The sequence below is a fragment of the Meles meles genome, chromosome 1 (genome assembly GCF_922984935.1).
Source record: "Meles meles chromosome 1, mMelMel3.1 paternal haplotype, whole genome shotgun sequence".
Classification (NCBI taxonomy): domain Eukaryota; kingdom Metazoa; phylum Chordata; class Mammalia; order Carnivora; family Mustelidae; genus Meles; species Meles meles.
Genome location: NC_060066.1, coordinates 120272333 through 120285490, shown reverse-complemented (window position 1 = coordinate 120285490; position 13158 = coordinate 120272333). Strand labels below are relative to the sequence as shown.

Sequence of the window (13158 nt, the reverse complement as noted above, 5' to 3'; positions counted from 1 at the left end):
TTTCCAGGGAAGCTACAGGCCGGTGACTCTGCTGGGTAACTCAAGAACAATCAGCGCACAATGATTCCCCGCAAAAGTTTGCACCTAAACCACACCTGGTGAGGAGGAGATCCTGGTCTGGGTTCTCCTCCACCGAGTAAGTGGTGAACTGGAAAGAGCATGGACTTCAAGCAGATGCTCTTACACCTGAAGCCTGGCTCTTCCACTTCTAGCTGCAGGGTGCTGGATACTTTATCACACGTCTTCTGCCTCCATTCACTTACTGACAAAAATGGAGGGAGTAAAACCTTTTTCAAAATTGTGTTGCAAGGATGGGGTGAGGTAACAGAAGGGAAATGCATTCAGAACTGAATAAATATCTCTTCGTTAAGCCATTGGACCATCCACCTGGACTAGGGAGCAAAGCTCCAAACGAATGCATACTTACCTCTTGTCAGTTACCTTGAGCTGAGCTCCAGCCCATCTACTCTTGTCTTAATTCCACTGCACGTTCAGTGAGGGCCACAACCATCACTCGCTGAGGCCCAGAATGCTTCAGAGCCTGTAAGCCAACCGCTCACACCTGGGGCTCAGCATCCTCAGCCCACTTGGGAACCACAGCCTTCCACGCCTGTTCCAGATGGTGTGGTGGCAGGTGGTGGATCTGAGCACAGAGAGCAACATCTGTTCTCCCTCTAGAGCAGCTGGCACTCAGAAAGACATGGGTGATGAGAAAGGGGAGAGAAAAAGGAAAGGGGGAGTTGTGGTAATGTTGCTATTAGTTAAAATATGGCAGACAGAAACAATGGGACTCAGAGTGGAAACCACAGAAGCAATATCCTGCTGTAGACATATTCCGGGAATGCCTGACTTGCTGGAACACACCCTCTAGGCCCTGGAAATGCGCTATGTGGTTCCTTTAGCACTTTCTAGCAATCCACAGGGAGCCTCACTTTTACATTCTGGACCTTGAGCACATGGAAATGGGAGAGAAAACAACAGTGTGAAAAAGCAGAGGTCTAAGGGCCTGCACGGGTGGTGGGGGTGGGTGGACAAGCCAGGACAAGAGAGAAATGGCATGGAAAAATCCAAATTGAGCCTTGGTCCATTGCAGCTGGGGGCTGGATCTCTGCTCCCTGCTTCTTGTTGGAGAGACAAAACAGCTAGGGTCTGTGCGACTCAGCAGCTCAAAGCAGCACCATCCCATCTTGGCTGCCGTCCAGCACAAAGTCTGGGGCCCCAGGCCCTCTGCATAAGGTCTGAGCCTAGAGGGGCCTCAGTGTCTCTGTGAAAGGGGAACAGCTGCAGAAGGCAGAGTACCAGAAATCCAGCCTAAGGCCTGCTTCCAGGTCTACATTTGTCCATCCCTGAGACCCACCCCCCACCAACCACCCAGCCTATTCTCCTGGCAGAGCCCCCACTTGCTGTGGCCAAGTTCAGAGAACTCATTACACATCAAGTCTTCTCAACAAGATAGTATTCTTCTGCACATGGCTTTGATGGTGAATGACACATGGAAGCAGGCCTCAATCAAAACTCCTACCATCATGGCCAAAAAGCAGATTTTGAGATTTCTGGTGACATTTGCATGGTAAGAGCAGAGTCAAAGTGGAACTAAGAAAGGGGGAAGCCAAGACCTCACCACTACTGGTTGGCTCCAAATTCTGGATTTCGGGGTGAGATCCAAAGGGGTCTTTCATTCTGTTTAGGTCTTTCAGCCATGACTATGAGCCCAGGAAAATGGACAGAGTTCTAGAGCAGAAGCTCTATCAGTTACAAAGGATATGCCTCTATCTTCAAGTTGCGTCTCCACCAAAGCTAGAACGTGGGGGACCCCAGCTGAAGTCTAGGGAACAGCAGAGGAGCCCTGCCAGCAGGAGCCCTCTTCCTCAAATATCTGATCATCAGTCTCTCCTCCACAAAAACCCATATGGGTCCCCTTGAGAGGAGAATCAAGTCCGGACATTTCACAAGATCCTGCCCATCTGACCGCAGCCCACCTTGGCTGCCTCCTCTCCTGCTATCCCCTCCAGGTACCTTGTGTCCACCTGCTGGCATTTCCTGTTGCTCTACAATTACACAAACTCTCTCCAGCCTCTGTGCTTGTCCTTAGGCCAGTTTCTGCATGAAATCCCTTTTCTAACTTTCTCTACTCCATGAGTTCCTACACAAGGAGGTTAGATTTCAGGGTGAAATCTAACAAGGTTTGCTTTGTGATACCTTCCTCTTGCCTGCTGCTCTCAGGCACCTTTTCCTGTAACAGTCTCTATGTCACTTGTATTACCGTGAATTTGGTTGTATAGTAGTCATTGCTAAGCACTTGTTTTCACAAGACATGTCAGATCTGGCGACTTAAAGAGAAAAATGAACAACCTCTTTTTTTTTTTTAAGATTTTATTTATTTATTTGACAGACAGAGATCACAAGTAGGCAGAGAGGCAGGCAGAGAGAGAGAGGAGGAAGCAGGCTGTCCACAGAGCTGAGAGCCCGATGCGGGGCTCGATCCCAGAACCCTGGGATCATGACCTGAGCCGAAGGCAGAGGCTTTAACCCACTGAGCTACCCAGGCGCCCCAACCTATTTTTTTTTAATTTAAACTTTATTTTATATTTTTTCAGTGTTCCAAGATTCATTTTTTACGCATCACACCCAGTGCTCCTTGCAATACCCTCCTTGCAAGTGCCCTCCTTAATACCCACCACCAGGCTCACCCAACCCTCTACCCCCTCCCCTCCAAAACCTTCTGTTTGTTTCTCAGAGTCCACAGTCTCTCATGGTTCATCTCCCCTTTCAATTTCCCCCAGCTCCCTTCTCTTCTCCTTTTCCCAATGTCCTCCATGTCATTCCTTATGCTCCACAAGTAAATGAGACCATATGATAATTGACTCTCTCTGCTGGACTTATTTCACTCAGCATAATCTCTTCCAGTCCCATCCATGTTGATACAAAAATTGGGTATTCATCCTGTCCGATGGAGGCATAATATTCCATTGTATATATGGACCATATATTCTTTATCCATTTGTCTGTTGAAGGGCATCTTGGCTCTTTCCACATTTTGGTGACCGGGGCCATTGCCTTTCTTTTCACTGCATCTGTATCTTTGGGGTAAATACCCAGTAGTGCAATTGCAGGGTCATAGGGTAGCTCTATTTTTAACAATCTCTTCTCTCTTGATCATAACTCAGTTGGGGAGACAGACGTGCTATGGATACAATACAGTGCAATGTGTAGTGAACTGTCAGAGGTACAAAATACTGTGGGGAGAGGGAAGGAGGAGTAATGACCTCTCATATGGGGTGGGAGGGTAGGCAGAGGACACACAGAAAGATTCAGGGATCAGGGAAGATTTTACTTACACAAAGAGATTTCAATAAATACTTTATGAATAAATTAATGATATTTCATTAGTGATGGCACAAGTAGCAAATAGAAAGAAAACTCAGAACGTGTTTTACAAGTAGAACCCAAGTATAGACTGGGTTCCATGTGGCCACTTTCTGCATGAATTCATGTTTAAAAACCATGTTACAGCTCCCCAAAACAAAGAGAAATTCCAATCTTTATTTCTCTTACAGAACATTGAAAAGTCTCTGATTTGTAAGCCTAGGCAACATTTCTCAAAATCTTCATCCTACATTCCCCTCCAAGACGTTACTGTGGAATTTTCCGCCAAGAAACTCCAAATTCCAAATCTCTATTTCCACCTCTCCCATCCATAGTTTCTTTCCCTTCTCTCTTCCCTGTTACCGTCCAGCTTTTTTAAAATCTCGTTTGCTCCCCATTCCTTTTACATTTTTTGACTCACTAGCATCTTCTTCCTTTCCCTCTCTCTGTTTTTCTGTCCCCAGACCTTCAGTTTCTACCACGTAAGATACAAGAATCAGGCAAGATCTTTATTAGTGTGGTGGGGACAGAGTAACATATTGCAAGGTGGGGAACACTCCCATATTAGTAAATCTTGCCCTGTCCTACAATGATAGACAAGGCAGAACAGACCATAAGCTGTGTTATTTTCTAGACTCCAGGAGCAGACAGAATTGCTAGCTCTGGCCTTATCAATTCCATATGTTGTTCCCATGGCTGCGTTTAGTCCCCGCTGATGAATTTCAGGTTACTCATGATAACTTGAATTTGGTGTATCTCAGTGCTGAGAACTTTCTAGCAATTATATCTCTATCTCAAGATCTTTGCTGTGTATAGTTGAGGCCAACCACCGGAGCGTGAATAGAGGATACCGAGGCAGGAACCGTGGCTGAAGGGGTAGGGATGAGGATGCAGGTGAATTGGGGCTGAGCTGAGCTCCCTTCCCTTTGACAGAAAAGGCTGTGTTTCCCATGAGAGAAACGCAACAGAAAGAGAAAGGAATGGCCAGAGTTCAGACATTACCCAACTCCATAAGATCAATTCCATTGTGTGCTGGTGGAGGGGAATGATGCAATGATGAAGGAAAATGTACACCTCCATTCACCACTATCACTCCCGCACACCTAGATGGAGAATTCCTTGCCTCTTTCTTCCCAGGTACGTCCTTCTAATTACATTTCTTGCAAGAATTTTGGGTCCCAGAGCAGTACCAGTTTTTACCTCCCTAAAGGCGGCATTATTGCATTAGAAGAACCCACTGCCGATGTATTTGTTCATAACCTACTGTGGATTGCAAGTTCAGGCACTGGGCTTGCTTCAGACAGGAAACATGCTCACAAGCAATAGGTTGATAGAAAATTCCTAGTGAGCCAACGCCACGTCTCATTTATAATCACATGCCTCCGTGGCTTACACAGAGCAGACTTTATCATAGAGCAACACGATAAAATATTTAATACATTGATCTGGATCTGATTTTAACACTAACTGTATGATTACCCATCCATACCTCACTTTCTTCCACTGTAAAATGAGATTGGGTTTCAAAACTCAAAAGCTTTGAGGCCCAGGCAGATAAACTGCATATGTGAGCAGCCTGAGAGCACCTGTAGTGAGTAGGGAGGAAAGGGGTCTGTGAAAACATAAGATAATGTCAACATGCATTAAAATTGTTTTGCCAACCTACAAAACTAGAAACAAAACAACGTCCAAAAAACCCACTGTGTTGTCTGATCAGATCTGGCTTCTGAGCATCAGTTTGGAATATTCTCTAAGGTTTCTTTTTCTTTTTTAACTTTCAAGAATGGAAAGAAGAATGTGTTAGAAGAGAGCGTGCTGGAAGGACTGGTCACCTCCACCAGAATACCTCATGTAGATGCTACTGTGTCCTTAAAGTCTGTGCTGTGGGTCCTCACTCAGAGACCTCAGCTCTGTGTTTTTGCCCATTGGTCAATTCATAGATCCCCCCAAAGAATTGTTGCTAATGAACTTAGAATAAACTACTCAAGAAGAACACAAGGAAGACGTTTAGAAGGAACAGCAAAGACGTTTGGAGATTCTTGATTTATTAGTTGCAGGAAGTAAGATTCTAGTACACAGAGGGATCAGACTAGTCTAAAATGCTGCTGTCAGCCCAGAGAACCAACAGGGCAATCCCAGAATCCTGCTGGGAAGGAGGAGACAGCTGCCTCTTGCTGTTCTACTTAGAGAGGGCAAAACCCATCCTGTTGTTCCCCATGTCGTAGATAGTGTAATATTCTTTGAGGAAGACATCTCCCAGAATCCACAGGGGCTGCCCAGTGGGGGAGGGCAGATAAGTGGCCTCAATCCCAAGGGTGCAGTAGCCATTGTTCTGCAGAGACAAAGGACATGAGGATATAACCAGGTGCATGAGGGGCCTTTCCCCACAGGTACATCCCACCCTATATTCCATGACACCTGTGGGGTCTCTGGATTCTTGTTCACCCTCAGCCCTGCCACTGCTGACTCCCCATAGGTGCTCAGATGTGAGCACCTGGGACATGGAACAGCTGTTTGGACCCATCCAATCCCATTTCCCTGGAGCCTGGGGTGCATACGTACGTTGAGGACATAAGTAGAAGGAGGCAGAGGTAATGGGGTCCCACTGATGACGAAGGTGATGGTGGGCAAGCTCTGTATGGAGTTGCAGTTGACCACAAACTGAGAGAGGGGAGAAGCAGAGCTGTAGAGTGCCAGGGGCCTGGAGGTCCAGACATAGGGTCCGAGTCTCCCATTCCCTGAGAGACTCTCTTCCTGACCTTCCAGCAGAGGTTGGTTGAGAGCATGGAAGGCAAAGCCTGATTCCCAGGCACAACACTGACCAGAAGCTTTTGCTTTCCTGGGACTCCTTGGACACAGCTCTGAGATTTTGGTCGTACTGATATGACCATAAGGAGTCAGGTTCATTCCAGAACACAGATTTCTATTGCCAGAATGTCCCACTTACAGAGAAGAAGCATGGACACATTCGATGTGAAACACGCTCCCACACAATTCATAGCCACACTAGTGTGCACCTATCCATGTACTCAAATCACACACACACACACACACACACACACACACACTCCCTGAGGGCCAAGATTTCGTCTGATTTACTAGACTCTTGCATGCAGGAGGAGCAAACTACAGAAGCACATTTAAGGGGAACAGGTTTGGGCACAGGAGGCTGCTCAGAGTAAAAGCCAAAGGAGTATTCCTAAGGAAGGAGGAAACGTAAGTGGACTGGAGAAGTACAATATGCCTGACTCTGTTGCGTAGAGTCAAATGACAGTGGCCACGCCAAGGTGAGATGTGTTCTTAGAGCCTGCAATGGAACAGCCACCCCTCCTGACAACCATTCGGCCCATACTCACAGTTGGGGTTGTTATTTCCCCCCTCCCTTACCCCTTCTTGACTGAAAGGTCATGCTGTGTCCCCACCTGATCTGACCCACCAGGGCTCATTTCCCCCCACAAAACACCTCCTCTTGTGTTGAGGCCGTGTGGATATACAGAGAAACTCTTGACTTCTGGTTACTCACATCACCATTCTGAGCCTCCTGAGCTCCAGTTTCCCTCAGGAAGGAGCCTATGAACTGCTGGGGAACAGCTAGCACATAGGTCCCTGTGTCCACAATGGCCTGGCAGCCCTGGGAGCACAAGCCAGTGGCTTGGTTACCGACGAGAAACCTGAGGAAAACACAGTAGAAGAGAATCATGTTCCTCTGCCACAATCATGTGCCATGTCAACTGAGAAGTGGTCATATGCTCTTGAATAAAGGCCAAAGAAGTGTATTTTTAATTGGTGGTGATGGAGATTTCCTGAAGGCTTGGAGTGTAAAAGTAACTGATTCATGGTCTGAGCTCTGGGAGAAGATATGCTTGGACTCAAATTTTGAAATTTGTGAAATGCGTGGCTTTGGAATAGTTACTGAACCTCTGAGCCTTGATTCCTTTATCTACACAATGAAATACACTACTGAGCACTTTACAGTGTGTAGCGGAATGTACATGCAATAATACATATAAAATATTTAGCACAGTATCTGGCACATAGAAAACATCAGTGACAGCTGTTACTTTTACTGATGAAGGGTTTGTTAAAGATTGAGCTACTTGGGACAATGAAGCTTCCAGGAACAAAGACATGGATTCACAGAAGCCAACGAATAACCAACCTGCTGACATGATAAGGTTCGGTGACCAAGTCAGAAAGTTCATTCAAGAGCTAGATGCCAGAGTCTACTGAGCTCCAGGAACAATCAGCCTGAGGGTTTGCTGATTCTTTCAGAAGTGTGTGCCAATGCAAGAACAGGAAATATTGCCACACTGGAGCAACATCCTAGAGGTGTCCATAATCCATAGAAATTTCCCCCTGTACTTACTCATCAATGGCAACCTGCCAGTACAATTCCCGAGTGACTGGAGCCCAGACGATCTCACCAGAATAAAACTGGGAGTTTGAACCTCCCAGGATGAGCTCCCCACCATACTCATAGGTTGGTTGGCTGTGGAGAAAGGGAGAAGCATGAATTCCCACAATACACATGATCAGGCACCTCCTTCCTCGCCTCTCAACACCCCTCTCTTCAGACACAGAGGAACCACAGGACAAGGGGGATCTTGTCTTCTGGTCTGCTCTTTAGACTCCACCAGGTTCAAGGCACAAGGGAGAGAAGCCTTCTCAGAGGAACACTCAAGAGCAGAGAATTGGAAACACAGACCATGTCCATAAAAGAGGAGACAGAATTGAAACCATGCCTCTGAAAAGAGACTACAAAGGCATCCCAGGGAAACTCTCCTAGGGACAAAGTCAGAACAAGAAGAAACACCTCAGGGGGTACCTAGAATGGGGTCTGACAGAGAGAGATCTCCTGTATGCAAGGAAGGGGATGATTTTGTCATGCTCAAGTTGGTAACTAGACAGTGTTAGGGGATTCGGGCCTCTTCTGTTCCCTACCCTGGCCCAGTAAGTAAACTTTTCCATGAAAGTTCAAAACCAGTAGAGTAGGAAAGGTACTGGATCTGTGACCAAGATACTTGTGTTTGAGTCATGGCTTCATGCCTATCAAACCTTGCTCAGTATTGACCACCTGGTAAGCCTGCATCTCCTCAGTGGAAAAATTGAGCTAATGAAAAGATTTTTGAGATGTCATGTGAAGTAATAACTATAAGTACTCTTTGTAGAGCCAAAGATGTTATTACAAATATCATTTATTGTAATTATCTTTGTTATAAATTTGATTTTACTATATTAGTAAGTAATCATGTGGCTTGTTCTAAAGCTCTACAGCTATGCAAATCTAATGCAACAATGTCCACATTTACCAATTAAATCTTAGGGGACTGTAGTTCATTTAAGGAAAGGGTCATCCTATAGCTGTGACCTAAATTAAAATTCTTCTAGTGCAGGGGCACCTGGGTGGCTCAGTGGGTTAGGTGTGTATCTTTGGCTCAGGTCATGATCTCAGGTCATGAGGTCCAGCCCTGTGTCGGGCTTCCCTGCTCAGTAGGAGATCTGCTTCTCCCTCTCCCTCTGCTCCTCCTCCCTGATCATACCCTCTCTCTGTCTCTCTATTTCTCTCTCAAATAAATAAACAAATTCTTAAGGAAAAAAATCCTCTAGTGCACTAAAATAAAATTCCCACAAAAATGTAATTATGAATTTTCATAAGAAATGCATGAACATCTTGTGTCAAGATATGTTAAAATCTTGGCCTTGTCTGATATTGACTTGCTGAAAGCTCCTACATTGCCTCATTTGCTGAGACCTACCCAGGGCAAGGGTGCTCACCGAGAGAAGTAGAAGCTGAAGATGGGCTGGGTGAGCTGGCCTTGCTGAAGCATGCTTTCCATGACTGTTGGGCTATTCCCCACTGCCAGGTTGGGGTAGGCCATTCCAAGGATACCATCAAAGTTTGCATAATAGAAGGGGTTGCTGGGTTCAATCTCACTCAGACCAAATAGCTGGTTGTTGATGACGATGTTCTGAACCTGGGACAAGCAGAAAGAAAAGATTAACAACTTGGGTGGACAAAGTTTTCCCAGACTTAGGTGCCCAGGGAATAGAATGCACACTTTTCTAGGGGAGTTGGCTTCTTCCATGCTTAGTTCAACCATGGGTGGGGTCTGGAAGATGAAGGGATTCAGCATCACCCAACCATATATGTCTTGGAAAGAAGAGTGTGGGTGTTGGGGAAGCAGAGGCCATTGTGTTCTGGAATTAAGAGTTTCCACTTCCATGGACAGTGAAAGGACAGTGGCTGGTTTTATTTTGAACAATCCATGTGCACAAATGACATAGGAACTGTGGGTGCTTGATGTAAAGAAAATAGTGAAAGGAAGGTCTTCAAATACCTACAGTAAAATCATGTGGAGAAGGAAGCAGATGTGCTCCATGTGGCTGCAGAGGCAGCTTAAGACCAGGGAGCAAAGTCAGGGGAGGCACAATGTAAAGAGCTCCCTGCAGTCAGGACTTCTGGGGAAGCAATTCCTGTCTTGGGAGAAATGTTTTAATTAAATAGCCTTTAGTGTCCTTTCCAAACATCAGTTTCCAGGAATTTGTACCTATTTAGTAATCATGGGTCTCTCTGAGAGCTTTATGCTCTGAAAAAGGGATGCCAAAGAGCAGACCCACAGAATTGAAAACAGCACTTACATTCACAGTGTCATATCCCAGGAGCACAGTCAGGCTGCCACTTCCATAAGACAGTGTATAAGTTTGCCCATTGTTTCTGTAGGTAGAGGAACTGCTAGGATTGAACGTGTTGTGATTGGCTATGCAAGGATAGAATGGAATATTAAGGTCAATACATTTTCCAAAATACTTGGAATTTTCCTTATCCTTGATGGCCTGAGACCATCAGACCAAGCCTGGAATTGGGCCTCAGTCACACATCCTTTTGCTAAAGATAATCTGTAGCCCCAGAGAAGTCTGTCCCCTTAGGAAACAGATGTCATCCCTTCCTTCCTTTTCCTGAGGGATGCCTCAAGTCAAAGTGCCAGGAATTGGGGCCCACAGGAGAGAGCTGAAGAAAGGGAACAATGTAGAAAAGAATGGAACCCTCGATCTATTTCTGCTGTCTCTCTCCAGAACTGTAGCACCGGTGAAATGTAGACCAAGGTCAAGATTTCCAGATGGTCTGAATTTAAGGAGGATGAGATCATGGGTATGCACCAAGAACTCTGGACTTGGATGCTGAGATTATGCTCAATCCTGACTCTGCCCTGCTCTCTGCTCCTCTCCATGGGTGGGTGATAATGGTGGTATACTCACAGCAGGCCTGGCTCTGACAGTAGGTGGAGGGTACCCACAGGTTGGAGGAGCCTGTGTCAAAGAGGACCAGGAAATTTTGTGGTGGTGTCCCAATGCTGATCTCTCCAAAGTAGTAAGACTGCAAAGAAAAGTTTTTCATTCTCATTAAGCAGACAAATTTTGTCCTAAGGATGGGGAAGAAGCTAACTCACTAGAAACCACATTTTGGCAAAATCATTTTCTTGGGATATAAGTAGCTTCTCCTCCAATGGGCTCTTTTTCCCAACTGGAGCCATAGTTCTCTCAATATTCCCCATTTTCATCCCCAATTGCAAGAATCCAACTGGGTGAGAATTAGTCTGGCAATCCAATCTCTTCTTCCAAAACCATTTTCTACTTTGTATCAGGTGATAACTCCATGAATTTACCATTCTATGCCAGAACATGCAAAGTTGGAGAACTAATCACTTTTTCTCCATTTCCAGTGTCCATCCTCCCTCCCCACATCACACATACATACACACACACACACACACACACACACACACACACATGCTTCTTTCTTGTCCAGTGTTAAATATTTCTCCACCATTCTCCTCACTCTGGTCAAACAGGAGCTAAGACACCAGGAAGTCTAGAATGAGAGGTAGCATGGAAAGCAAGAAGAGAACTTCACTGAGACACGGTTTAAGCTCTCAGTGAATTCAGGCTAGTTATGTCACTTACCTGCCTCTTCTTCCACCAGCTACAGAAAATGAAAGTCGAAATAGGAGATCCCTAGGGTGGCTTCTAGATCTGACACTCATGTAACATCTCACTAAGCACAGGCCATAGGACACCAGTGTATTGAGATGCCCTGAGCAGACACTGCAGCCTTGAAGAACACTCAAATACTTGCTCTGAGTACTACCAGTGTATGTGTCCAAATGAAGAGATATATGGCATCTGGAGCCACTGGAGATTTGCCTGGCAGCTTTGCATGTGCTTTCCTTCTTTCCCCTGCAGCCCATCACTGGGACGTCCTTTGGCTCTCTCAATTGACTTCAGTATGGTCCTTGTGAGTCTCTTAACCATATAAATGGAGCTTTAGAGAGTGAGCCAGTAATGCAAGGAATGAAGGAAGGAAAGGGAATACTGCAGTGTTAAGGGGTACCAACTCATAACTTACCCAGATACTTTCCATAGAAGGTGAGACTTAGGTTTAGTAAAAAGTCCAAAATCAGGGCAGATGAGAGGTCTAAATAAGTATCCAAGAATGATTCTTGGCCAAGGGTTATGGACATCACCTCCCCCTTCACTTACATTCAGGTAATTGGTGAAGGGCTCATAAGCAACAGCATCATTATTGTAAAGATACTTGGCACCTGGGTCGACCTTTGGGTGGTTCTTCAGGAATGTGTCTAGTACACCCCGCTCTTTCATCACCTGGCGGATAGACTTGCCTTTCTTCAGAATGATTCTGCAGAGATTAGGGCAAACAAAAGGAATGAGCTTCACGTTCTCCAATTCCTTCAATGGACTGGTCTGTAGTTTTCAACTCTCCTGAGTACTCTGAAAATCCACTACAACATATATTTGGGTTTTTCTACTTACATATTGTTTCCACAGAATAAATTTCTGTTTATCTGAAGTCCCTCCTATAAACTTGGGACACGAATCCCGTTTCCCTCTTTCTTAGCCAACACAACACGAATCCACCTTTACACACACACACACACACACACACACACACACACACACACCATTCATTCATCCATCCATCCATCCATCCATCCATACATACATACATACATTTTAAGTCGTGGTCCCCTGGGTTTTTAGTTAATGGTACCAAGATACAATATGATTGCCTTTCCAAAAGATCTGCATCTGAATCCTCATACATACCTTTCCACACCCTCTGAGAGGTGTAGACAAATCAAGACCAAAACCAGGATCTTCATGGTGCTGATTTTGGTGGCCCCCACATACACAGTAAGACACAGTGGTGCACTCAAGGGTTGGACACACAGAGTGAGATTGGTTCTCTCTTTTATACTCTGATCTCTGTGCACTTTTCACCTGTAGACACGTGGTCTTCTTAGCCTTGTACCAACCTGTGCCCCTACACATCTATGGATTCTGTTTGTTTTTCCTCCTGGCAAGAGTTATGGCCTTTAATGTCCACTCTGTAGTCAACTTAAGAAGTGATTAGTGACTTTGATGATGGAATCCAAAGATTAGGATGTGATAGCAAATGGAAAATGCACTGGAGACAAAGGATCCTGGTCCCACATCTACTGGAAAATGGGTGCTGGCAACTTCTGCCAGAACAATGGAACAATTTGTTCTTTGGCTCCAAAGTCCATGTGCTTTTGGAGATTTGCAGTAGACTCTCCAGTTCTTCTTCTCCTTTTCCTTCCTGTTCCTCTCATCAGACTCCTCTGTAGTCTTCTGGTGGGATCCTCATGGTCCATGACACTCTGATCTTTATTTTCAATTTCTTAGTTCACAATTAGCCAACATTTATGGGTTGTCAACTCTGTGTTTACCTCTGCACTAAGCTCTGGGAGTACA

The 13158-nt window shown here is 45.4% G+C and overlaps 1 protein-coding gene across 1 annotated transcript; it reads right to left on the bottom strand.

Moving 5' to 3' along the window:
- Positions 1-5528: 5528 nt before the first annotated feature.
- LOC123925002 (pepsin B-like) lies at positions 5529-12545 on the bottom strand. The gene is made up of 9 exons (XM_045978084.1): positions 12490-12545; positions 11905-12061; positions 10624-10741; positions 10006-10124; positions 9142-9341; positions 7733-7855; positions 6890-7037; positions 5929-6027; positions 5529-5698 (listed from the first exon to the last, which is right to left on the bottom strand). Exons 1-9 carry the CDS (start codon positions 12543-12545, stop codon positions 5546-5548), a joined length of 1173 nt encoding a protein of 390 aa, XP_045834040.1. The 3' UTR covers positions 5529-5545.
- Between the last annotated feature and the right edge of the window lie 613 nt (positions 12546-13158).